The sequence below is a fragment of the Streptopelia decaocto genome (genome assembly GCF_964273445.1).
Source record: "Streptopelia decaocto genome assembly, chromosome: 1".
Taxonomy (NCBI): domain Eukaryota; kingdom Metazoa; phylum Chordata; class Aves; order Columbiformes; family Columbidae; genus Streptopelia; species Streptopelia decaocto.
Window position 1 is genome coordinate 95,141,711 of NC_138663.1, and position 24,443 is coordinate 95,166,153.

At 42.5% G+C, this 24,443-nt stretch overlaps 1 protein-coding gene across 1 annotated transcript; it reads left to right on the plus strand.

Moving 5' to 3' along the window:
* Positions 1 to 4,979: 4,979 nt before the first annotated feature.
* PLCXD1 (phosphatidylinositol specific phospholipase C X domain containing 1) lies at positions 4,980 to 24,320 on the plus strand. Its single transcript, XM_082043358.1, has 7 exons — positions 4,980 to 5,064; positions 8,853 to 8,995; positions 12,464 to 12,600; positions 15,819 to 15,947; positions 17,106 to 17,261; positions 20,895 to 21,078; positions 22,388 to 24,320. Exons 2-7 carry the CDS (start codon positions 8,884 to 8,886, stop codon positions 22,678 to 22,680), a joined length of 1,011 nt encoding a protein of 336 aa, XP_081899484.1. The 5' UTR covers positions 4,980 to 5,064; positions 8,853 to 8,883; the 3' UTR covers positions 22,681 to 24,320.
* The last annotated feature ends 123 nt before the right edge of the window (positions 24,321 to 24,443 follow it).

Below are 24,443 nucleotides of genomic sequence, written 5' to 3' on the forward strand. Positions count from 1 at the left end.
TGTTGTATTTGAGGCTTGGCAAAGCTGCTTTTGTGGCCAGACAACACTGCAGTCTGTAAGTTGTGCACAGTAGTGCTAGCAGCATCCCCTAACTAGGAGTGCCGTATAACAACTTGAAGGGTACTTATAACGTTATTTTCACAAACTTTCAGGAAGATGTGCCATATTGAATGTATGTATGGATATTGATGAATTAGGTCAGGCAAAATAAAATGCAACACAGCCTTGGTCTGTCGGTGGGAAACGTTAACTGGAATGTTTTTACGCATACTTCCAGCAGAGCTGCTATCCTGAGCGTGCACGAGTGGGACTGCCCTGGTAGCTGCAGGCCTTGTGTATCTTGCACAACTTTTCAGCTCCACATTCCTGATACAAGTACCAGTGGAAAACAATCCACCAACAGATGGTGGGTTTTAGGCCATATTGATAGAAAAAAAAGGCCCAGTAATATATATCCAGTAGTTTGCAAAAGACTGTGCTATAAATTACTGCCCCATGGTAGTGTGGGAGGTCAGTATGGTGCTTTGTTATCCTGTAATAAAATAAATAAATGTAATAAAAGATGAAGTACTTTCTTAGGTTATCTGGCTCCTTTGGAAACTTATGTCATTTTTCTGTTGTAGATCTTAGCCTTTAATATTAGCAATGTTTGACCTAGACTGACATCCTGAGCTCAGCTGCTACCAGCCCTGCACCTAAATTCTCTGCCACGGATGACTTGTACTGTTGCAGTGTGAAGTCCTGTTGGAGGACGCACTTCTACTGCAGATCAAGCTTGTACCCCCCAAGACGTCCGTCCTTGCAAGCTTTTGGCCACCCATACATATGAAATGCACGCAGATACCAAACAGAAGCACCAGGGCTGTGAAATTGCGACAGGTACAGCTTTGTAGGGTAAGGAATAGGGCTGGTTCTGCATTGAGGATCCAGTTTATCTGACCTGCATCAGCTTGCAAGTCATCTCTGTGCTGAAGTGTGGCCTTTAAAAGCTCTTGTTCCATGGCAGGCTATGATTATGGTTGACAGTACAAATCAGTAATGCATGGGCAAAAAGGAACCCGCCAACTTTAGAAGAATAATCACAGTTATTTCCCTACGATCCATCACAAGCCATCAAGGTTTAACCTACATGAAAACCACAGGAGTTAAGGTCGGGATGGCTTAAAGATCCAGACAGTCTTAGCTTCAACCTTTGCCCACTCTCAGAGGTACTGGGAATTTATCCCTGAGGACAGAGATGCCCAGTTTTCACAACTGATCACAGGAAGAAGTTGGGATGTTGTTCATGGCTGTTGAAGGACATAAGACTTGTTGCCTCAGCTTCACCATAGTCATTAATTTAAGCAAAAAAAAAGTGTCCTTCCTCATCATTTCCCCCATTGTCTGGCACCAAGTTAGGAGCTGCATGCAGGAAAGACATGGGCTGGGCACAGTGTCTTGGCAGTCTTGTCTTTTCCAGGGTAATGCTGCAGCCACCCTCCTGCCCAGGCTGCTGCCTCTTGTGATGCTCTGAGAGCTGCCTTCTTTGATGAATGGTGTTGGTCTACGTTGTTGCTTCAGCTTCTCCAGGGATCAGGATGTCAGAGTAGATGGGTTTGTTTCTGACTTGTCCCAGCTACAAAAAAGAAATAAAACAACCCAAAAAAAAAAAAAAAAAAGCAAAAACCTGCAACAACAACAATGAGATAAATTAATGCAGAATAGGGAGTGTGGTGAGAAAACAGCTCATGAATTTACCTTTTCCATGCAATTTTGAAGGACTAGATAACAAATTAACAGAGCAAAGGGAGGAATGAGAGAAAGTTTCCCTTCTCCCTGCAACTGGAAATCCTTTCTAGTGGACAGAAATGCACTTATGGCTTGTGTCTCCCCAGTTTCTCTATCTCTGTTGGAATGAGCTCTAGAAACAAAACCCTGAGCATGGGCATCAGCTGCAAAGGAGGACTCCAGACTGTGTCCCCCAGTCTCATCGTGGTCCTGCTCATAGCACCACAAGCTTAGACTAGCCATCGTGGTCTGGTAACCTCAAAAGCAAACAGAGGGAACCAGAAACCAGCTCATGGTGGGTCTAGGTTGCATTTTGATTCCCAGATACTTTTACTGCCCAAGGTGACCTCCCTGGTGCTGCTGGCTGCCTCCCCGTTAACTCCCACACTCTCAGGAGCCATCACGGCTGCTGCCACTAGATATACAACCTCCTCTCAGAAATATTAAGCTGCCTATTTGTTCCCAAAGACAGAAATTAGGTGAGGGTTGAGAGGACTTATCAGTAAGTCAGGACAGGAGCAAACATACCCATTGCCAGGGTGTCGTAAACGGCCCCAGAACAAACACCCCAAATCCATGGTATTTGGTTAAGGGTGTTTAAATGCTTGGTGGCATTTCTGTATGTTAAAACACAGAGAGAAGATGTGCCATGTCTGAAAATAAAAAACTGGGATGAAAGAAAAAAGTCTCATGCAACATCCCAAATACTGGAACCCTTCAAAAAAATCTTATAAACCTCTAAGTCCTCTGAAAAATCAACTGATTTCCCTCAGACTGAATGTAGCATATTTTAGGAAGCCATAGATGTTTAAATGTATGAAGTCCAGTTTAAGGATCTATGACTGGTGTCACTGTAACTAACAAACCAGGAATATTTCACTCAGAACCATATCAATAAATCAGACCCACATTTCCATCAATGCCCATGCTGAAGTTTCTGTATCTGCCTGTTTGACTCTGTCAGATGCTACCAGCTTCAACCCTTTTTGCTACTGAATGCTTCAAAATCCGATAAGCTTCTTCTGAGTAAGTTCTTCTCTGTCCAATACTTCTGAACTGCTCTATCAGTCTTTTTAATGCAGACATTTATTTTGTGAGGGAGGTTGAGAAATCTCGGGCTTTTTCATCCCCCTGCTTCCTCATCTTGAAATCTGCTTGTCATTATTTCTGCAAATATTGCTAAAAGTTATCCTTGCCTTGACCCTTCCTCAGGAGACATGCTTATTCAGGGCTTAATCGCTTGCTGATTAATTTCCTGTCATTCTTCATTTTATGGGCTTCCTAAATCCCTCTAGAGAGATTGTGATCTCAGTACAAAATCAGGAGTAACCCTCTTGACATCTCTAGTAAGTCCAGTGTAAATGAAGAAGAACTGAGATCCAAACTTAGACTTGAAATGGTGGGAATTAAGAGGGTTTGGAGAGTGTTTGAGGTTTTCTGATAGAGTATTTCCATTGCGGTGAGGCCCGCAAGATAGTTTCCACATCAGTCAGCAAACAATTTACACTACCACAGTGTAAAGTCCTGTTGTAATGCCTTCAGAATAAAATGTTTTGGGATTTCAGTTGCATAGTTCTTTTTGAGTTTTCTGTTATTCATTTCACATCAGCACAAAAATAGCTTTTATATTTTTCCTTTCCACAGCTACGTTTTCCCCACTAGAGCCAACAACATCACACAGGTCTGCGTTACAAGAGCAGACCCATGTCTGTCTGTACTCTGTTTGTCATGGTAGTATCCAGAGGCCACCTGACTGCTGTTTTGTCACACCTCCATAGTCTTGACTTTTTTAGTAAATTAAGAATTTAAGTTGTTTTTGTCTGATTTTTCCTCCTAACTTTTCCCATTTGAAATACTTCCCCATGTATTTCATTCCATGAACAGCACAGTAATATTTCTCCATACCTGTTCTCAGCTACTTTCTGTCATGGCAGTGAAAAATCACACGACATTTAAACAGCACCTTTTCTTTCCTACCTTCTCCTTTACTTCATCCCTTTTGGCATTTTGTCCTTTTTGTGCCTAGCTTTACAACCTGCTGCACATCTATGCTGCATCTGCCTCCAGCTAGTTTTGTGATACTCTGTAAAAATTCATATATAAAGAGCAGTCTGAACTGTGGCATAACGCTGAAGCCCTGACAGCCCAGCTGACCTGGGACTCCCCAACAGGAATGGCTCAGTTAGCTGAATGATAACCTGGTCTGGCCACTGTTGTTGGCACAGCAAGTTTTGCTCTGCACAAGAAAACTGTTCCTCCCTCTGCACTGCCTCATGCAAAAATGAGATAGCTAAAAAGGGGTATCTGGAAAATACAGGCTGTTTCAAAAAGCTGGACCCACCCTGCACATCCTTGCATTAAGAAGCACAACCCTGCAGCAGCCTGAATTGTCGCTAGTCCTGACCGCAGTATGATCCTAGAGCAGTCAGATCCCAGTTCTGCTGTAGGTGATCCTCTGGGAATACTGCCCTGTGGTGGAGAAAGGGAAGTTCATCTTCACTATCCATTCTTTCCATTTCGGTTTCAGCTCGCCATTCTTTATCTACGTAATTTTGTATTTTACTGTCATTTTGGAACAGGGAGATGAAGTAGGGGAGCTTTTCCACTACACTAGAGAGCCTCTGGGAAGACTGAGAAGACTCTGTTTCCGAAAGCACACTGAGGATTTGCATATTTGCTTCTGTGTGCCACTCACTCATTTACCTCCTGCCTCCTTACACAGTAAACCTTTTTGAGGAACTTGCCTAGATTTCTGCAATGTGCCATTATATATACGAGTGAATTTCACCACGGGTGAGGGGCTGTACAAGCAAACGAGGAGGAGAAACAATTAGTGACTTGGGTATTAGCTCTGCAAACCGAAGAAATGAAAATTCTGTTGGACAAAACAGGCAATTAAGGTAGTTATATATATATATGTGTGTGTGTGTAAAGTTGTGGGTTTTTTTGTATTAATAGATTTTAAATGCAGTTGAATGACGGCTACATGCTATGACATGGTGTCCCCTTGGCACTCCTTCCTGTCCCCTATCCACAGGCTCCCTCCAAAGCACTACACCTTCAGCCCACTGAGCGTCCCACCTGCGCCGGGCAGGCAGCGCCACGGAGCCACACGCACGTCTCCCCTCTTCTTCCTCGTCTCTCTCGCCCCTCCTTCGTCTTCCTCAAACCTGAGGTCACTTGACCCGATCGGGGCGGGGCGGGCAAGGGCAGCGCCTGGTGACCCGGGGAGGGGGAGCCGGGGGTGTGCGAGTCTCCCTGGAAGAGCTGAGATGGAAACGTAAATCCTCCGTTGGAGTAAGTAACTCGACTTTAAAAAGCGGGGAGGGAGGATTCTGTGTACCCCGCAGGGTACGGCAGCGGGCTGGGGGCGTGGATCCGGGCCGCGGGGTGTCCCCAGTGTGGGGGGCGCTGAGCCCTTCTCCCGGGGCGCGGCCCCTGTGCCCGGCGGGGCTGGCGGCTGGCTCCTGGCTGTGGCAGCCGGGGTAGCTCTCGTCAAAAAGTTTCCTGTAATTCCCGTGAATGCTTGTTAGCTTCTGGGTCGGCTGCAGCAAATGTTTTAATTAATGTCATCATCAAACACTCATTAATTATGCCTCCTTCCTGTAACTGCATGGTGGTTGGCTGTCAACCAGCCCTCTGGGCTGGCGGGGCTGTGTGTGTGAGGTGTACTTTGGGCATAACCCTGGTTGGGATCCCACCCAGTGCTCTCGGCATCCTACGGTTAGAGGATGTTTATCTCTCGTGTCCTGGCATGTTTTATTGCTTATTTATTGTTTGTGTCCCGGTAGGGTCCTCAGAATGTACCTGCTGCCTGTGCTCAGGCTGCCCAAGGTCAGATCAGAAAGCTGGCATGAACAAGGAGAGCGAGGGTAGTTAATCATGTAAAAATGTGTGTAGGATGGACTTGCCTGTCTGAAAAAAGGAATAACGATGCAGTTCTCCTTTGTGGAGTTTGGGATTTAGTCATGAGAGGCAGTAGGTAACAGCTGTAATCTCATTCCTCCAGGCAAGCCTGGGTTTCTCCCTAAAGGATACTCTACATCTCAAACACAAGGTAGCGGCTGAGTTTGGCGGTGGTGGTGTGAACAACTAGGGCTTGCACTGTGCAGAGGATCGAGCTAAAATCTGGTCCACTTGCTTCTGCACAGCACTTGCACAGCAGACAGCCACGGCCTTACTGTTCCTGCTGTGCAGCAGCAGTGGCTGCCATCCCCAGCCTCCGGGTGCTGTAGAAGGAGGTGGGTAGAAGAAGAGATGAAGATGGGACTCTCATATGTCTGTGTTTGCAGGACCACAGCATGGTTTGGTGTTGCTGTTTCTGCTCTCTGCTGGCTTTCCCCAGGCCCAGCAGGACCCTCCTTGTGAAGTGTCCTGATCTTGCAGAACCTATGACATTGACGGCAGCTGGTGCCAGGCTGAGAACCTGCTGCCTGTGGGTTTTGGCCAAGCAACACTGAGGGGTCTGTTGTACAGCCCAGCAAAGCGCACTGCAGGGCTTGCTGCCTTCCCAGGGGCCTCCTCAGCTTGGACCAGCACTGGGCTGTCCTGACTTGGTGGTGAACTGGTGTAAGGGACTAGCACGGCAGCAAAACAGCTTTTTTTCTGTAGCTGGGAGACTGTTCCCGCATTGGCCCAAGTGAGGCGGTGAGAGGATGTGGCAGGAGGAGAGGGTGGCAGTAGGTAAACCTGCACCCTCGGATGTGTCCTGGGAGTGCTGTCCTTGCAAAGGAGCTTGTGCTGGGCTGAGGTGTAGCTGGCAAGCAGGGCTTACAGGGGCCCAGCTGCTCACCGGAGGGGCTTTGTGCCCACTCTGGGGGTTGTGAGTGGCTTTGGGAAACAGAGGAATTAAACAGCCCTGCAGACTCTTGAAAGGGAGCTGCGGATCCCAAGGAAAAGAGAAAAAGCAATGCTTGTCATTAGGTTTCTAGTCTGTGTACAGGACCCGCACAAGTGCTGCCAAATGCTGCAGTGTTGCATCCTTGCAGCTTCTGACAGCTTCGTTGCTGGGGAATGAGAAAGACTATCCAATCTTTTACAACTACTGAATAGCAACGCTGTTTTAAGCTTCTGCAGCCCCCGTCCATGCTGATGCTACATGCTATGTAAACTGAAGCAGAGCGACACTGGGCGACCAGTGGTGTGAAGTCTGAGGAAGCACAAAACCCAGCAAAAAGGGACGAGATTAGCTGCAGACCTCCGTTGGCAGAGCAAGGGGTCTGCAGGAGACAGAAGCTCAGCATGTGACATTCCAGAGACAGAGGATGGATGAGTTGATCTGCATAAGATCTGAAGTTCTTTCCAAGAATAAGAATACCAGATGTGGCATATAGAGGCCATTTGCTTTTCAGGATGAAAAGATCTGCACCTCTTCTTATTTTCCTTAAATAAATCTATGGGAGTTTTTCCACTGGGCTCTGCACTAGGCTCATTTTTTTTTTTTTCCGTAAGGAGAGAAAGGGAGCAAGAGAGGGTTTAAACCACTTCTTTCCTGCTTGCACAATGGCCTTATGTATATATATGGGTAACATCTGAGGCAGCCACTCTTCATCAGGAGGAAAGCCACAGGTTATGCACCGGACACGTGCAGCCTGTGTCACTGCGCTGGGAATTTCCCTCAGACAACAGGGTCCCATTTTTATCTTGCCTGGGATGGCTGTACTCAGAGAGACCAGTTCAAAACCGCACTGCAGGCACAGCAAGGCAGGCTGGATGAGTGATGCTATGTGCATTGGCAGGTATAACAGCAGATGGTATCTGTTTTGTGTGGTGTGTACAGAAAACTTAGGAATGCAATTCCTAAAGTTGCCTTTGAGATGACCCTATGTCAAAAAAAACCCCAAAACAAACTATTGCACCATGTTTAAGTAAATGTTCTTCATATATGCAGTATGTCTCACTTGTAAATCCAGAAAAACCAGCCATGTCCCAGAAGCAACCTGAAGAATACATTGGGGAAAAGCAATCTCAGGAATGAATGTGCTAAGATACAGCAAAAGGGACCAGGGACCAGTAAGGATGTTTGGCAGAGCACAAAACCTGTAGAAATACATATCTGACTGCCATTGCTGCAGCAGACAAGAAGGAATATTAATGTAGATAATCACTGTGCCATGATCTCAAAGAAAATGTGCTACTACACAGCTGTGAAAAAAATAGCTAAAGCCTTGAGAACAGTGAGAAGATGGAAGACTTTCATCCCTAAAACATCACCTGGACTTCAGGAACAGCCTAGAGGAAAAAAAAAGGCGTGGAGAGCTTGTCTTCATGTTCTGCATCATTCAGGAGAACATAAAAGGAAAAGTTCATAGGATAACTCTAGTAGGCCCTAGTGATTTCTCAGAGCTGGTTTTCATCCACTGGCATTCCTGCATGACCATCACAATTTTTGGAGAAGATCCCAAAGAGGCTTATATCCAAAAACAGTTCAAGAGTAGTTTTCCGGAAGGTCTGGCCAAACTGAAGTACTTGTGATCATGGGCTCAGTAGGAGGGTGATAAGAATAGACATCAAGAGATCTTCTCAGAAGAGGGAATAAGATGATGGAAGTTTTCCTCTTTGACCCCAGAAGCTAGCATGACCTGACATCTTTGTCAGGGCTTTTCATAGAGGTATTGTTGTGACACGTGAATTGATGCTTCAAGGTAAGAGTTCTCCAGGGACCTGGGCATGGCAGACCCAGCCCCTGTCCTGGTCCCGGGGCTGCAAAGGGTCAAGGAACAGATGTTATTTCACTCAGGAGGTAGGTTGCTCCTCATGATGTTGCAATAGCCAATGCAGGTAGTCATTTCTCCATACCAACAAAGCTGCACATATTTGTCTTGGCTCTATTTTTCCTTTCAGTTGGTCAGTTTACAAGCTCGAAGCTTGAACCCTCCCTTGGCATTGTGCTGGGAGACAGTGTTATCAAAACCAGTGTGTGTTGTGGCTGAGAAGCTCTTGACATTTTTCTGCAACTACTTGAGAGAAGGGCTGCAGATTGATAGTATGTATAAATCTGTTCTGCACAGGTGCAATGGCATTAATTCAACCACAGTATATGCAATGGTTTATTTTGTTTTTATTTGTTTTTTCTTTCCTCACAGAACATCCTGTGAAGTCCTAGAACAGGCACTAATGGAAGGCCCTTTGCAAACCTCCATTCGCATGTGCCATGAAAATGCTCAATGGATGTCACAGCTACCGGAAAAGCTCTGGGACATTCCCCTCTATAACTTAGCTCTTCCAGGTAAAGATTAACTTTTGTTCTCTGCTGTTTTGTTAGCATGTCATTTAAACATTGGAACATCCTGTTTGTCCCATTTCAGGATGGTTACCTTTATTATTTGGGTCAGTGTGTGGGAGAAGGGCTTGGGGGAGGGTTTGTGTGACATATGTGTGCATATGAATACTTTTGGTCTGTAATGTTTGGGGTTTCTTGGGGGGTGGTGGGGTGTGAAAAAGGTTTTTTTTTTTTTTGAGGGAAGGAAAGAGGGACTTTTTTTGTGATCCACGTGCATCATCTCGTCAGATCAGTGTTAATAATCTGAACATTTGCTTATCTGGGCAATGGTGAGATTTTCCTAATTTGCTCTTACTATTTCTTACATGATAGAATGGTCACAAAAGGAGTGAAATAACATTTTATTGTATTATTTGTTTCTTTGTACTGTTTAAAAGAGGCTGTGAAGGTATGAAAAAAACAACAATGGAGACTTTTAATTAGTATATGTTTTTATTATTGTAGAATGTGACTTTTTTGCATGACCCTGCTACAAAAACTGGGTTTATTCTGTTACAGGTAAATACAGCTGCACTGTAACTGGTGTCTGTATTGGTACTGCATTCAGACCTGTGTATTGTTAGCCTTTCTTTGGTCATATTATTGCTTTTCTCTGCTGCCTTGAATAGATTATTATTTTTTTCTCCTTCTGTCTGAAGAAGTTGTGGGAGTGCCTGTTTTTACTGGCACTTTGGGAGGCACTGGAGCACTTTCAGCTCTTGAGTGATTCCCCTTGCCTCCACAATGAAAATGGTACTAAAGAAAAGTCTAGCCCATGTTTTCCCTCACACCTGTAGATGCAACAGGTAGTTTGGGTGGAAAGCAGCACAACGTGTAGATGAATGCTTTATGTAGGCTACAGGATTGAAGGTTAACTTTGGCAAAGATATATTGAGTGATAGTGGGAAAAACCAAGTCTTGTCTTCAGTGAGTGGAGCCCTGGGAGGGCTCAAGAACTGTGGTGGATTTTTTTTTTTCTGCCCTTCGTGAACTAATGTAATGTGGAGTTTCGATTAAAATTGAAACCCAGAAACATATTTCATGGTGAATTCTTGAATATGTAATTTAAATTGATGTTAACTTCAAAATAAATGCACATCTGCTTGGATAAAGCCTACATCAGAAGACCCCCAGGACAGATATTAATAAAAAATTCTAGTTTTCTTATTTAACCATCAAGAGAAGAAAGTTAGTATCTATCTTATTAGAGAAGAAAGAAGGTAATATTCTCCTCTTCCTCCCCCCCCTTTTTTTTTATCTTCTTTCTTTCCTCTTGCAAAAATCCTTTAAAAAGTCAGTAGCATGTTCATTGTCTTTTTCTGGTGGAAAAGGAGCCATGTTGTTTCTAAAAAGCTTTCAGATTGGTGTTTCATGTACATTGTAGAAAGCTGAGGACCTGCTGATGTGTGCCTTTGACTTCCTGGCTTTTCTCCTAACAGTGACCTTGTTATTCTTGTGAATGTTTGTTGTTCTTGTGATTATGGCTGCATGGAGAACAGGCAGGAAGAAAAGAACAGTTGAAGACAAGCCCATTTCAGCAAACACTGGAGGACTTTTACAGAGCATTGCAGGCTGCTAGCTTGGAGGATTTTGGTGACTGTTCAGCTGACCTACAAAACTGGTCCAGCCCAGGCCAGAACAAAAGCAGATCAAGGCCAACCAGGTTAAGACAGCTCTGGCAGGTTTTCAGAGGGAGCAATGACTGGGAGAAGCCCAGTTTGGAAGTGGAAGCTCATGTTGAATAGAGAAGACAACAAGGCATGCAAGAAATGTAAGAGAGTGCATTCCGAAAGTGTGACAAGGAGTCAGAGCCAAGTGTCAGCAATTAGTGTTGCATTTGCACCAGGTTCAGCACGGTGCTGCTGGGCAGATGTTGCTTCAAGATCTGAAGTTACCTGGTTTGTTGCTAGCTCACTATCCTTGCATCATATGCATTGTGTCATGGATAGGCCCATCTTCCTTTCATTACTCTATCTCACTGACATCATAAGAAGACTCCTAAAATGAAAGGTTACTACCCATTTGCTGATTAGCATCAAGAGGTGTGACACCCATTGATGGAATCCTGTTCACTTCTGTCAGACTTGGATTTGGTCTATGGGTATTTAATGGTTGAACTCTTACATCTTGTAAGATAAACTTCTTTGATCGCATGCCCTCATTATTGGTTGTTCATCTGCAATGAGCTTGGTTTGGGTGTTTAAAGCAGGAAAATAGACAGAAACGTGCTTTTCAAAGGTGAAAAACTTGAGTGATACATTAAACTATAATTGAGAGTTTCAAATAATATCCTTTGTTTCAAGTGTCCTTTTTCTTTGGCTACTAGAAGTATTGCCATTGGCACCAGTAAGACTGACCATTCAAGAAGGCAGTTCCTAGCACCAGTGAACAACTTGTTTTGACAGAATGCTTAAAAACCAAAATGATATGGAAATCCCTTGCAGATGCTTTGTAAAGATCCCAGTGAGTCACTTCACTGAGTTGTTAGCTTTTCTTATTGATGCTTTATAAACTTAGAAGAAATAATAGAACAGAAAAAGCTAGCAAAATCACTGGTTGCCTGTCCTGAAGAAATTGTGAGTTGCAACAGAATTTCATCTAAATGTGATGCAAGAGATGTGTCAGATTTATTAAGTCTTCAAAGAAGTCAAATATTTGGGCAGGCTGTACTTGGCTCTGATGCTTAGCCTGCCCCTGTGTAATTCACTATGCTGGAAAGAGTCAGGTAAGTTTTGAAGTCTGTAAAAGGTGGATCTTGTTCATCTATTACACGTAAACTTAGACTTGGATTTGCCTCTGAAATCTTCAAGCAGTCACCTCTTATGTTGTTTTTTTAGGGGATGTGAGTGTTTAGTCCAGGAGGGCATTTTTACCAGATATTTAAGATATAAATGCTCAAAGTGTCAAGTTAGGAGTTGGTCCAGTTGAAGGCATAAGAAGATTAATTTCTGCTTTCAGCCATATTTTTCTTTGCAGAGATGATAGGATTGGAGTATGAAATCCTACATTTGGACAGCTCTGAAAATAGGACAAATTCTAGATAAGTTCAACCTTCAGCTATTTATTCCTGAACAAAAGTGGGTTTTCACATTAAGATAATTATTTCAGTGAGAGATGTTGTTTGGAACAGGCCATTTTATTGTGGTTTGAGGCAAATGACACTGATGTGTAGTTTAGATGGGGACTACTCTGTTGAAAAGTCTCGATGCCTTCCCTTCATGAGGACTTTGCATTAGGCTCATTAATGTCAGGTGAGCAACTTGTGTAGAAGAGCCCACATTTTCGCCATAACTACATAGGCTGTCAGGCAATATGGATGTGTGATTTGGAAATGGGGTGGCATGTCAGGTGTGCGCACACAATATAACCATCTATTGTGGTGCTTGAGTAGTTAACGAGTGACATTTTCTCTACATTTATTTTTGTATTCCACAGGGAGTCACGACACTATGACCTACTGCTTGGATAAAAGTTCTGCTGTTAGTGGCAATGAATCCAAGGTGGTGAAGCTTTTAAACAAATGTATGCCCTGCATTGTGCATCCCATTATCATGAAGTGGTCTACAACTCAGGTAAGTGTTGTCTGGTGTTCTCATCAGGCCTGGGCAAAGCTCAAACTTGTGCTGCTGTGCTGAGAGCAGTCACACCCTCTGTGCACAATGAAGGAATAGCCTGTTGCCCAGAAATCTGTGCTCTGATGAGATACTGTGCTTAGGTGTCGTGTTTTAACCCCAGCCAGCAACCAAGCCCCACGCAGCTACTCGCTCATTTCCCCAGTGGAAATGGGGAGAGAATCAGAAGGATAAAAGTAAGAAAACTTGTTGGTTGAGATGAAGACAGTTCAATAGGCAAAGCAAAAGCCACACACGCAAACAAAGCAAAACAAGGATTCATTCACTACTTCCCATGGGCAGGCAGGTGTTCAGCCATCTCCAAGAAAGCGGGGCTCCATCTTGTGTAACAGTTTACTTGGGAAGACAAACACCATCCCTCCAAACATTCCTACTTCCTCCTTCTTCTTCCCCTCCCAATTCTTTGTGTACCCCCAGCCTCCTCACCAGTGGGGTGGTGTGAAAAGCAGAAAAAGCCTTGACTCTGTGAACACCCTGCTCAGCAACAGCTAAAGCATCCCTGTGTTATCAACACTTTTCTCAGCACAAATCAAAAACACAGCACCATACTAGCTACTCTGAAGAAAATTAACTCTGTCACATCCACAAGCAGCACATTGCAGTATGAGATAGGTGCCAATACATATAAAATCTTCTTTTGTGGGGAAAAAGCATGTATGTGAGGCAGGGATGATACACAGACAAAGGTGATACTTAGAGCTGACCACTTGATACTAGAAACTCATCTTCTTTTTCATATGTTTATTGTTGTTACAAATAACACTTAATATTATGATAATCAAAAGAGATTTTTCTCCTATACTTTGTTCAGAAGGTAATACTTGCCATTTTTACCATCACTGTTGTGCAAGATGTCAGTTGTTTTCCCTATCTGTATTGTGTACATATGTCACCCACCAGCAGAGACAAAAATCTTGTTGAAGGGGTTTTTTTTTCTATAAAGATTAAGAGAATGAAGGTGTGGTCCCTCACATAATGTTAAGTTTATTTTTTTAAATGTCTAAATATTAAGCTAATGGTTATCTCTTTGTTCCTCACAATACAAAAGACAAAGACAAAGTTGGGGATCATGATTTAAGCTAGAGCTTTTGAAGATTTTTCTAAAAAACAGACTTTCCAAGCATCAAAGAGGTACCAAAAATATTTTCACTTTTGTTCTTATTGAAGGAGTAGTTCATTATTGGGGAACTAAAACTGAATAATTGATAAATGACAATAATTATGCCTAGGCTTCTTTTGTGTTTGAGCAGCCCTGGCCAACTATAGTCTTGGATGGTACTAGATACCAAATATGTAAGGGCGGTGATGAGTTGATGTGGAAAGGTACTCAGCACAGCGCCTTGTCTGGAGCTGCTTTTTGCGTTGGGACTTCAGCCAATGAAAGATGTAGATACCTCCTAATTTGTGGGCTGCTGGGCAGTGAGGTGACCCTGTTGGTGACAAGCAACATCATTATGGTCATCTTCTGGTCTAAACCCAGCATGATGAGTGGGAAGTGGCCCTGTGCTGATTGGAAAGAGGCACAGCTGTGGTCCTGCCCCTCCTTAGCTCTGCAGTGCTTGAGTTCTCTTTGGGAGGAGGTGACACCATACGTGGGTATCCAGAACAGACACCGAGGTGTCCTACTGATGGTAGGACCCATAGGTTCCTGGATGGCCCATTGTCTTGGAGGCAGTGTCTGGCTTGAGCCCTGGCTGTTATGGGTGTCAGTCTAGAGGCCCAAATCTTTCCTGTGCAATGACTGACATCAGATATGTAACTCCCACTCTGGCGTGAGGTTGCAGCACTGAGCAGCATTCCTCCCCAAGGCTTCCTCTCAAGTTTTACCCCTGTTGGCAGCATTCATGCTGTCTAATTCAGTATCCAAATCCAGGTAACTAATTAGGGAGTCTAATTTGTCTAGTTTTCCCATGCAGTCAATGGAAAGAGAGAAATTAATCCAAAGAGCAGTTCAGAGTGTCTATTTCATCTGGTGCTTTTTCTGGCTACAAAGGTTATACATGACCCACAGCCATATGCATTCCCATCTCTGTGCACTCCAGGCGAAGGTGGAACTTGGGCATGGATCAGTCCTTCCACTGCTTCAGCCTGGTATGACCAAGCAGGCCCGGAGGGGGCTGGTGGCCCAAGCAGTGCCCGCACCCTGGGGCACGTAGGGCTGGACTGCTCCCCAGCCCTGCAGCTCAGGTACAGCCCAGGGGAGTATATTCCTGTCCTAAGAACATGAAGTTGGATGGTTGAAGCTAGGCAAGGTGAGCATTCTGCCATGTGTTGAGGCTCTGTCTTGTCACTGAAGCCACAAATGTGGTTATTCAGACGCAACACCTTGTGTTGATTTTGCATTTGTTGAATCCTTTCTGACTTAAATCAGTACAGTGTATTCTATCTGAAACTTAATAGTGTTGTCCATAGCAGGTTTATCTGAGACAAATTAATGTTTAAATGCAGTTAATTAAATTGATTCTATTTTCTTTTGCAAAGAGAGCCTTTATATAGATAAGAGACATATCATTTGGGACTTTTTGCCCCAGAAATTCCACTTTGTCACCTGTTCCATTCAGCCCGCAAATCCAGTAGAAGAGGTCCAAGGGAAAGCGAAAACAGAGAAGGACCTCTGTTTTGTGGGACTTCTACAGGTTAATTCAAACTTCTAAATATACTTTATCCTGAAAAAAGAACAATAGCTGGTACTTTTTTTCTGGTTTTGTTTTTCCTTCTGCTGGGGATGACTGAGCTCCACAGAGAAAACCATGCTAAAGTCTTTGATCTAATAAAATAAAAATAAATACAGCATTTCTAAGGTGCTGATCCTGCAATTTTTGTTCATACAGATAGTCTTGTGAAGAGTGATCGTATATTTATGCACAGGTTAATAGATCTTTAACTTTCAGAACACAGCAGGGGCAGAGGTCTGAAACTAATCTAGTCCATACATGCAGTATATGCCCCAGGAAAATGGGGATCCCTCTTGTCAGAGGGTAAAATACTTCTAAGTGTGACTTGCAGCCATGTAGTTCCGATTTAAAGATATGAAAGACCTGTGAAAAATGTGAAAAATGTCATAGGGCTAACCTTGTACTCATCTTCCAGCTTTCTAAACTAAAGGAACAAATTGGTTCCAAGCTCTCAGCACCTTTGTCTTCTGTTTCACCTTTCAGGTACTGACTGTGACGGAGCAACTTGAGGCTGGAGTTAGATATCTGGATTTCAGGATTGCCCACAAGGCTGATGATCCATCTATGAATTTGTACTTTGTGCATATGGTTTACACAACTGTTACTGTACAGGTATTGTCCTTTGTTCCTATTGGGGTGGCTATAAAACCAGTGTTGTTTCTTTTATTTAAGAGACATTATAATCTGAAAATGCTGGCCCAAGGTTTTCTGGTTAGCTTATTTGTTTCTCTAATGTGAGGACTTCAAACTAGAGAAAGCCAAACTACAGGCTGGTTATTGGGCTGGAGGTTAGTTTCAGCATCTGTAAGTAATATTCAGGATCAATCAATTCCTAATCTCCAAACGGGAGTTGCTGTGCCTGCTCTCCACTGCCTACCCACTACCAAGTGCCTGATTTTTCTGGGGTTTATCTTGAGTTGTCTCAGCATGCTACCTAGGGCAATCCTGTTTCTCCAGAAAGGAGAGAAGTTATTAATGAGGGTACTAAAAGCCTAATCAAATCACAGAAACGACTTTTTTTTGAGGAAAAAGTATTTCACTGCAAGACAGAGAGACTCAAATCTGGATCACATGGTGAAATTACTGTCAGCTAGTGTGAAGAAACTACTGTGTGTTGCTCTTTGCCTGTGCTCTGTCACTGTGGAGTGGTTTACATCTTCTTTCCATTTGCTGGGATCTGTATAGCCAGGCACAGCCACCTAATCCAGCTTTTCATTTGTAAGCTAACTGGCTAAACTTCGGGTTCATGCTCATGAATCTGAACCTTTCACGTTTTGAGATTTCATGGTGACTGGCATGCTCATGTAAATGGTTAGATGTAGTGCCTGACTACCCTGCTAATTACAAGTGGTCTTCAAGAAGTTGTCGTTGTTTATAACAAATGGGGAAAATGGGTCCTGTCATGTTTTAGCAAGCACAGAGCTTTTCCCCATTTTTGAGTTTGCCACTAATATGTTGTTTGTCCTTAAAGAAGTTTGTGTATAGATGGGTTTACTGCTAACCTGCTTCTAGGCAGCAAGAGATTAGTGGATATTATTAAAGTACAGAGCTTTTAAGTATAGTGTACATGCAAAGCAAATCAGCACAGACCTGCAGAAAGCAAGTTTTCCTGGGATGCATCTCTATGGACCACCTTGTCAGATAGAAACCTACTCTGATTTTTATTATTATTGTGAATGTGAGTCTAGCCCACCACCAGTTTTTTGTTTTATCTCCTTTTTCCTCCATAGCATAGATGGTTTTCTAAGTTGTGGTGACTCTCTCTTGTAGGATGTTCTGTGGGAAGTGTTAAGGTGGTTGGAAACTCATCCTCAGGAAGTTGTTATCTTAGCCTGCAGGAATTTTGATGGATTAACCAGGAGACTTCATTGTCATCTGACTGCCTGTATAAAAGAGATTTTCCAGTGTAAACTGTGTCCCAGAAACGTAAGTATGACATTGTTTTTTTATCTTTCTTTTTTTAAGAGTGATATATTATGTTGAGATCTCTGATTCCAAATTTTTAGATATGTTCTACTTTCACTGTATTTTCAACCTAGAAAAAGTAACATTTTCTACGTCAGAGATAGGTGATTACCTAACAAAATGGAGGAGAAAAAGTTAATCTACATCTCACATTGTGGAGGAGGGAATGAAATTTGACTGTCATGTCTGTTGAGCTGTAGGACAATAGAATGGGCACAACTGTCATGCACTGTGCCATCTGAGTTGTGATTAAAAAAAAAGGTGTGTCTGTTATAAATATAGTCCATACCATATTCATAGAATTTAAAAAATCAATTTTCTGCCTTTTCACAGCAATAACTAGAAATTATTTTTTATGATATTTGTCATAATTTAGGTTGCAAGTGACCTCTGGAGGTCATCTGGTCCAAACCCGTCATGCAAAGCAGGACCAGCCTCAAAATTACATTGGGCTGTGTCCCATCCACTCTTAAACATCTTTGAGGATGGAGATTCCACAAACGTTTTGTGCAACCTGGTCCAAAATTTGACCACTCTCACAGTAAACATGTTTTCCTTGTATCTATCTGGTCAGAGTCTCTTTTGCTGTAACTTGTGTCTGCTGACCTTCATCCTTTTGCTGTGCATATCTGAGGAGTCTTCACTACATCTGTCCATTAGGTATTTGCAGACAGCAGTAAGATCTGTCCATAATCTTCTCTTCCTCATGCTGAACAGACCCAGCTCTCTCAGTCTGTCCTTGAGCGTCACTCCAGCCTCTGCTCACTCTGGTTGTATGCTGCTGGACTCACTACAGCATGTCAATGACTTTTGTTTCGTAGTGGAGAAGCCCCAGCTAGACACAGTACTTAAGATGCAGTCCCACAAGTGCCAAAGAAAAGGGAATAACCCCTTCTCTTGAGCTGCTGTCCATGCCTTTACAAATACAGGCCAGTTTGCAGTCGACCTTTGCCACAAGGGCACATTGATGGCTCATGTGTCCACTAGGACCCCCAGGTCCTTTGCTGCAAAGAAGATTTCTACCCACCTACCCCTGGTCTGTCATCATGCGTAGGGTTAGTCCATCCAGGTGCAGGATTTTGCCTTTGTTGATCTTTGTGAAGTTTCTGTCAGCCCATGTCTCCAGCCTGTTGAGGTCCCTCTTAAAAGCATCTTTGCCCTCAGTGCATTTCTGGTGGCATTGACTTTCTTTCCTGAACATGAGCTGGAGCTGACCTTCAGACTAACCTAGTATGCTTTCACTCACTCAAACCTCCAGAAAAGCCTTAATTTAAATAATCAGAAATAATGTGATTGCTAAATTGTAGAAGTTGAGATTGTTTAGCTTCCTCTTTTTTTTTTTTACAAGGTATGAGATCTTTTAGCAGTTAAACAATTAACATTTCAAAGATGCACAGGAACAGAGGGTTTTCTCTGGAGATGTGAGGGGTGCAGGATGATGATGACCCTGTTTGCGATTGGAATTCAGCTTTTGAAGCTGTTGTATCAGTAGTGTGTATTACCATTTCAAAGCATTTTGTACAGCAGAGTTAAAATAGAACAATTCTCAGCAAAACTATAGAATTGTGAAGATCCAGGTCTCAGCTGAATAACAGAAGACTTGAGTAACACTGTTTTATTGTTTCTGCAAGTAACTAGGGTGTATAAGTTGTAAGTCCTGGATGAGCAGAATGATACTGGAGAAGATGGTCAAATTTGCTTTCAGACACATGGCCAGCTCTTAAAAAGAAAAAAACGTTATTAATTGCAAAAGGGGCAAGCTGCTGCTGATAGTTTGTTGAACAAAGGTGATAAATGAATGGTTTGAGATCACCTGACGGAAGAAAGAAAAACATTTCTGAGTGGTGTCCAGGGGGAGGGAGGAAAGGCACTCAAGAAAAAAGAAGCCAAGTACTTCCCTCAAGCAGGAACACTTTGATTCTATGGGGTCTGCGACCAGCACAACAGATCTCACAATTTTTGCAACTGATATCATTTCAGGTTTGGCAGCTGTGGGGTTTTTCAGGATCATAGATTCAGATTTAACACCAAATAACCAAATGTACGCTCACTTATTCTAAAATAATCTCATATTAACTGTCTTTCAAGACCGCAGCTCTGTCATTGTACAAAAGTAAGTGGCAAAGTATTTATGAAGCAAATGCTAAATAGGGATCTGTATGTAGTACTGCCCATGCCACAGCATGACAACATTACATTGCATTTAAAATTTTAATTGCCTTAACTATTCAAGGTATCTTCCTTTGATCTGGATTACTAGAGTTTAAAAATCCCTTGTTAGACATCTACAGTTTTATTTCTGCTTTGTTTGCAAAATAAGCACCTGTGCTCATGTACACATTTCTGATAAATTTTTTTTGGCTCTTATCCCACATACTGTTTGTTTTTTTTTTTTTTTCTAAAGAGGTACCGGCTTTAGAAAGGCGGCTCGAGTGAAGCAAAGGCTTCTGCCAACCATAGATTTTTGTAGTTTGAGTAGTTTGTGTCTTAATTTTGCAGTATTTTCTGACCTAATTGGGGCTTGCACTCTCTTTCTCAGATAAGTAAGAGGGATTCCCATGATCATTCAATTCTTTGCTCTCTTCAAAGATTTACATAAACCATTTTCAACTGCCTTTGGCTTTTATTTTAATTAAAAAGTTAATTGGAACATCAAAAAGCCACCATTTTCTTTTCACAAGCAACACATAGCTTTTAACCACAACATTATTTTTAAAAATACCTGTTAAATATGTTGGTTTTGCAAATAAAACTAGTCAGAGGGCCTCAAGTCTGGCTGATGGTAACTTTTGAAGGTAGGAAAATGTCATTTCATGTTGAAACACTAAGATTTAACAGGCCTATTTCAGCCTGTCTGTCTGATGTTTCTGACTCAAGTCTTCCCCTCTCTCAATTCAAAATGTCTGGGGCACCCCAATTTCAGAAACTTTCCACTTAGGCAAATCAGAATTAACATACATCTTGAAGACTTGCATTGAGTGCTTAAGCAGTTAAATTTTCTTTGATGGCTACAGTTACAAATTTGGATCAATGTGAGGCATTTGCCAAAAGCATTCCTTCTTATCTGTGTCTGTATTCCTACAGCTGGGTGTAGGGCAGGGGTGTCAATGTAACTACAGTGTAAATGTAACTACTCCTACATTTATACAATCCTAAAATTACATTCAGCCCTTTGAAGGCAACCGCCAGGCTGATGTAGCGCCAGTGAAAATGAGTTTGATATCCCTGATGTAGGGCTCTGCCCCACTCCTACCTCCTTCACCAAATGGCCTGTGTCTTCCTCTACCAACAAATTTTCAGCAGCGGTATGTGCAAGAAGGCCAACACAGGGTTGGTTTCTTGTTACACGGGTGTAAAACCTTGAATTATGTGCTTTACCATGGCTGAACTGAGGAAAGGAGAAATCTACCAAGGTTTCCAGGCTCCTGTTGCCCCTGCAGCTTGTAACCCAGCCTACGTCCTACTGGGTTGCACGTTTAAAAGCTTTATTTGAACTGAATCTGTGCCTTTACCAAGGCGATGTCGCATGTCAGTCTTTGAACTTTGGGGACCCTGCTGTGTTGTTGACTCCAACCCGGGCACGCTTTCTTATAGGTGGTGCCGACGCTGCGGACCATGTGGCAACGTGGCCATCAGGTTATAGTCTCATACGAAGAGGGCGTGGAAGTGGAGAAGCACTGTGAGCTGTGGCCCATCATCCCGTACTGGTGGGGAAACAAAACGACCACTCGTGCTCTTATCCACTATTTGGAGCGCATGAAGCGGATGGGCCGTCCAGGTAGGCACAATGGGTCACTCGGGGGAAACAAGGGGCATGTACAGCAGTGAAAAACAGATAGGAAGTTGGGTGTTCATGGCATTAAGGGATATAACCACTTTGTGCACGCTGTGTGCACAAGATGTGCCCACGTTGCTGAGTGTCCCGCCCACTCATGGGCGAGTGCAACGTTCATCTTCGGTGCTGCAAATACACGCATCAGTGTATGTACATGCATAGGCTACATAAATTGTGGCAGCCGCTTCACTTGCACAATCCCATGGAAAAGAAGCCCTCAGCACGGAAGAGCTAGTTGGTGCTGTTGTGCCTTTCTCACAGGTGGGAGTCTACTACCTCAGTCCCGTGCTTGCTGCTTTAGGCAGTGCTGATGATGAGGGAAATGCATTATACTAACCCTTGTTGTGAAAAGAAACTCCTACAAGAATGGTGCGTGAGGCTGTAGCTACCTTAGGAAGCAGCAGTGCTCAAGCACACTGGTGTAGTCTGAGCTGAAAAGGGGCCTGTAAGAAAGATGGGGACAGACTTTTTAGCAGGGCCTGTTGTGACAGGACAAGGGGTAATGGTTTTAAACTAAAAAAGGGGAGATGCAGGCTAGATGTGAAGAAGAAATTTTTTACACTGAGGGCAGTGAAACACCGGCCCAGGTTTCCCAGAGAGTTGGTAGATGCCCCATCCCTGGAGACATTCCAGGCCAGGCTGGACGGGGCTCTGAGCAACCTGATCTAGTTGAAGATGTCCGTGCTCAGTGCAGGGGCATTGAACTAGATGGCCTTTGAAGGTCCCTTCCAAGACAAACTATTCTATGATTCTAGGTTTGTATGAAATTCAGTTTATAACCTCTGCCGCAGCTCTGTGATGTGTACACATGAGGTGATGCAGAGGAGAAATGCTTCAAACGCAGACTCCACAGCCAAAGGAAGATGCTTGTGCAGGTGCACCCTGAGTTCCTATCTGTCATGGGGGAGGGCTAAGCATTTGGAAGCAGAAGAAAACATAATTTGAAAAGGAGAACTAGCCAGTGAAGAACCTTTAGTCTGCAATGAATTATCTAGATAAATTTAGCTAAAATTTAATGGTTCAATAACCAAGCTTGGGTCAGTAACCCTTTATTATACTACCGTATGCAGTTGCAAGAAGGGGAGACAGTCTACTGAAACAGTTCTAGGGATATGAAACAACAAAGAAATATTATAAAGTTGATATTTTAATGATTCCTAGAGGAAGGAGATCTGGAGTTAATGCAGTGCTGAGCAGCTTCTGTTCTCCTCAAAGGAATATTTAATGTATCACTTTCTGATTTTTGTTTCAGAAAAATTCTTTGTAGCGGGGATTAACCTTACTGAAAATTTAAGGTATATTCTCCTACATCCATTTGGATCATTGAAGAAAATGACACTCCGGGGTCTTCCGTGCTTGAAAATCTGGATAAAGCAGCAGTATCCAGGACCAAAAAAAGAATGTATTAACATCATTGCTGGAGACTTCATAGGAAACAATGATTTTGTCAAAGATGTGATAGAACTCAACACAAAAATTAATCCTCCATTACACTGTCAAAGTAAAGGGGCTGGAACAAATAGCATTTCATTCTCAGCTTCTTAACTGTGAAAAGCTGAAAATGCTTTGTCTGCATTAAATGTGTCCTGGTTTGAACATCGTGGATCCCATAAAGGTCCAGTTAACAAACCAGGGATGTTTTAAAGACCCAGTAACAAAAGTGCTCTCAACATCATCAGGGTTTCAAGGCCTTGTCAGAGAAAAGAGAGCAGGCAGACCTGGCTGAAATCTCTGAAGAACTATGGTTTATGTATAATTTACTTGCAAGTGCTTAGATTTTGCAACAGTTGGCAATATTGAAAGTCCTAAGAACTTAATCCTATTTTATGTATGAACAAGAAGAAGAAATATGTCTGTAGCTGCATGAATTATTTGATATCTTTCTTATAATTGTGAAGATATTCGGCAGTGCTTGCAACCGCAGTTCTCAGGATTTTATATCACTGTGAAACTGACTTGTCTGTTTCATAGTTTGTTTTAAAAATACAACAGGCTCAGTTTAAAAATGTTTGATATATCAAAGCTACTGTATTGACAATCCTATCTGACATGATTTTTATATATACACTGATACATCATTAACATTAGAGATCTAGAAGCAGCTGCAACTGTTGTTCTGTGCTGAGCATCCGTTTGTGAGCCCTGTACCAACAGGGTAGTCACAACGTTTTTCATGGTTTGTAAGAGAGGTGTTTATTTGAACACGTACTATTTTTATCACTCATTCTGGTTCTGCAGTGATGACAATAACAGAACTAGGCCCCTGGACAGTTTTGTCTGTGATAGTGAAATATATTTTATTAGGTGTAGCCAAAATATGCCTTACATTGAAAATAAACATATATGAAACCAATGGCTTACCTAATCTCGGATTGTTCTAAAATTACAGGTTCTTGGCTTCTGTCATGCTGATTTAGAATTTCACAACTGATCATTTATTTACCTATTTTAGTAACTCTATAGTTACTTTTCCTCTCAGTAAGGTTTTTTGCTTATGTAAAATATAGGGGATTTATGTTGTTTGCCATTGCATATTAATCTTATTTTTCTATTTTTAAAATGAACTGTGCAATAACAGATGATCATGAAGGTAAGAGAAACTGCAAGCATCAGGACTAAAACAGAAAGAGGGATTGTATAAAGTTCACTATGCAGCTTCATCAATATACCTCACTTTTTAGATGCACTTTATATGCAAAAGCTGAGTTCAAATGTCTGGCAAGATATTAGCGTTTGCAATAGGGGTTTGCATGAGTTTGACATCAGCTGCTACCTGACATTGGACCAAACCTACCCGAGACTTCTCAGCAGGAAGGGCTAAGATGCTACCTCCTCATGCAATCTCTTGCAATTAAGTAGGACTTTCTAAATGCCTTTTTTTTTTTTTTTACACAGCGCTTTTTATCCTTTTAATCCTTGTTCTTACCTCTGTGTACTTCATATTGAGCAGTCATTCAGGTGTTTGTTTTTTTCTGAGTCACTACCTGCATGAAGTGTTAATTTACACACTCTCAGAATGTTTTTCTGCCTATCTTTTGTACCATCAAGTGGCTTTGTTACTTTATCTAATAAAACTTGATCTCTTTGTGTAATATGGACTGAAAGTGTTTTGCTTCTCCTTTCTGTGATGATAGTAACTGTTTTATTCATTCCCAGCAGTAATTTGCAACTCAGGTAACGGATCAGGTTTTGGTTTGGTTTTGGTTTTTTTTGCTTTGTGAAATAATTTCACATAAAATCCATGGTTTGCTGGAACTTAAATGTCTTCTCCTTTAGAACTAACACAGTAATAAGTATTGTGGATAAAT

Excerpts from the sequence above, each read along its gene's own strand:
- PLCXD1 (XM_082043358.1), top strand. The coding sequence starts at position 8,884 with ATGGAAGGCCCTTTGCAAACCTCCATTCGCATGTGCCATGAAAATGCT. Across the intron at positions 8,996-12,463 it reads CTATAACTTAGCTCTTCCAG|GGAGTCACGACACTATGACC; the intron begins GTAAAGATTAAC and ends TGTATTCCACAG. Across the intron at positions 21,079-22,387 it reads GAAGCGGATGGGCCGTCCAG|AAAAATTCTTTGTAGCGGGG; the intron begins GTAGGCACAATG and ends TTTTTGTTTCAG.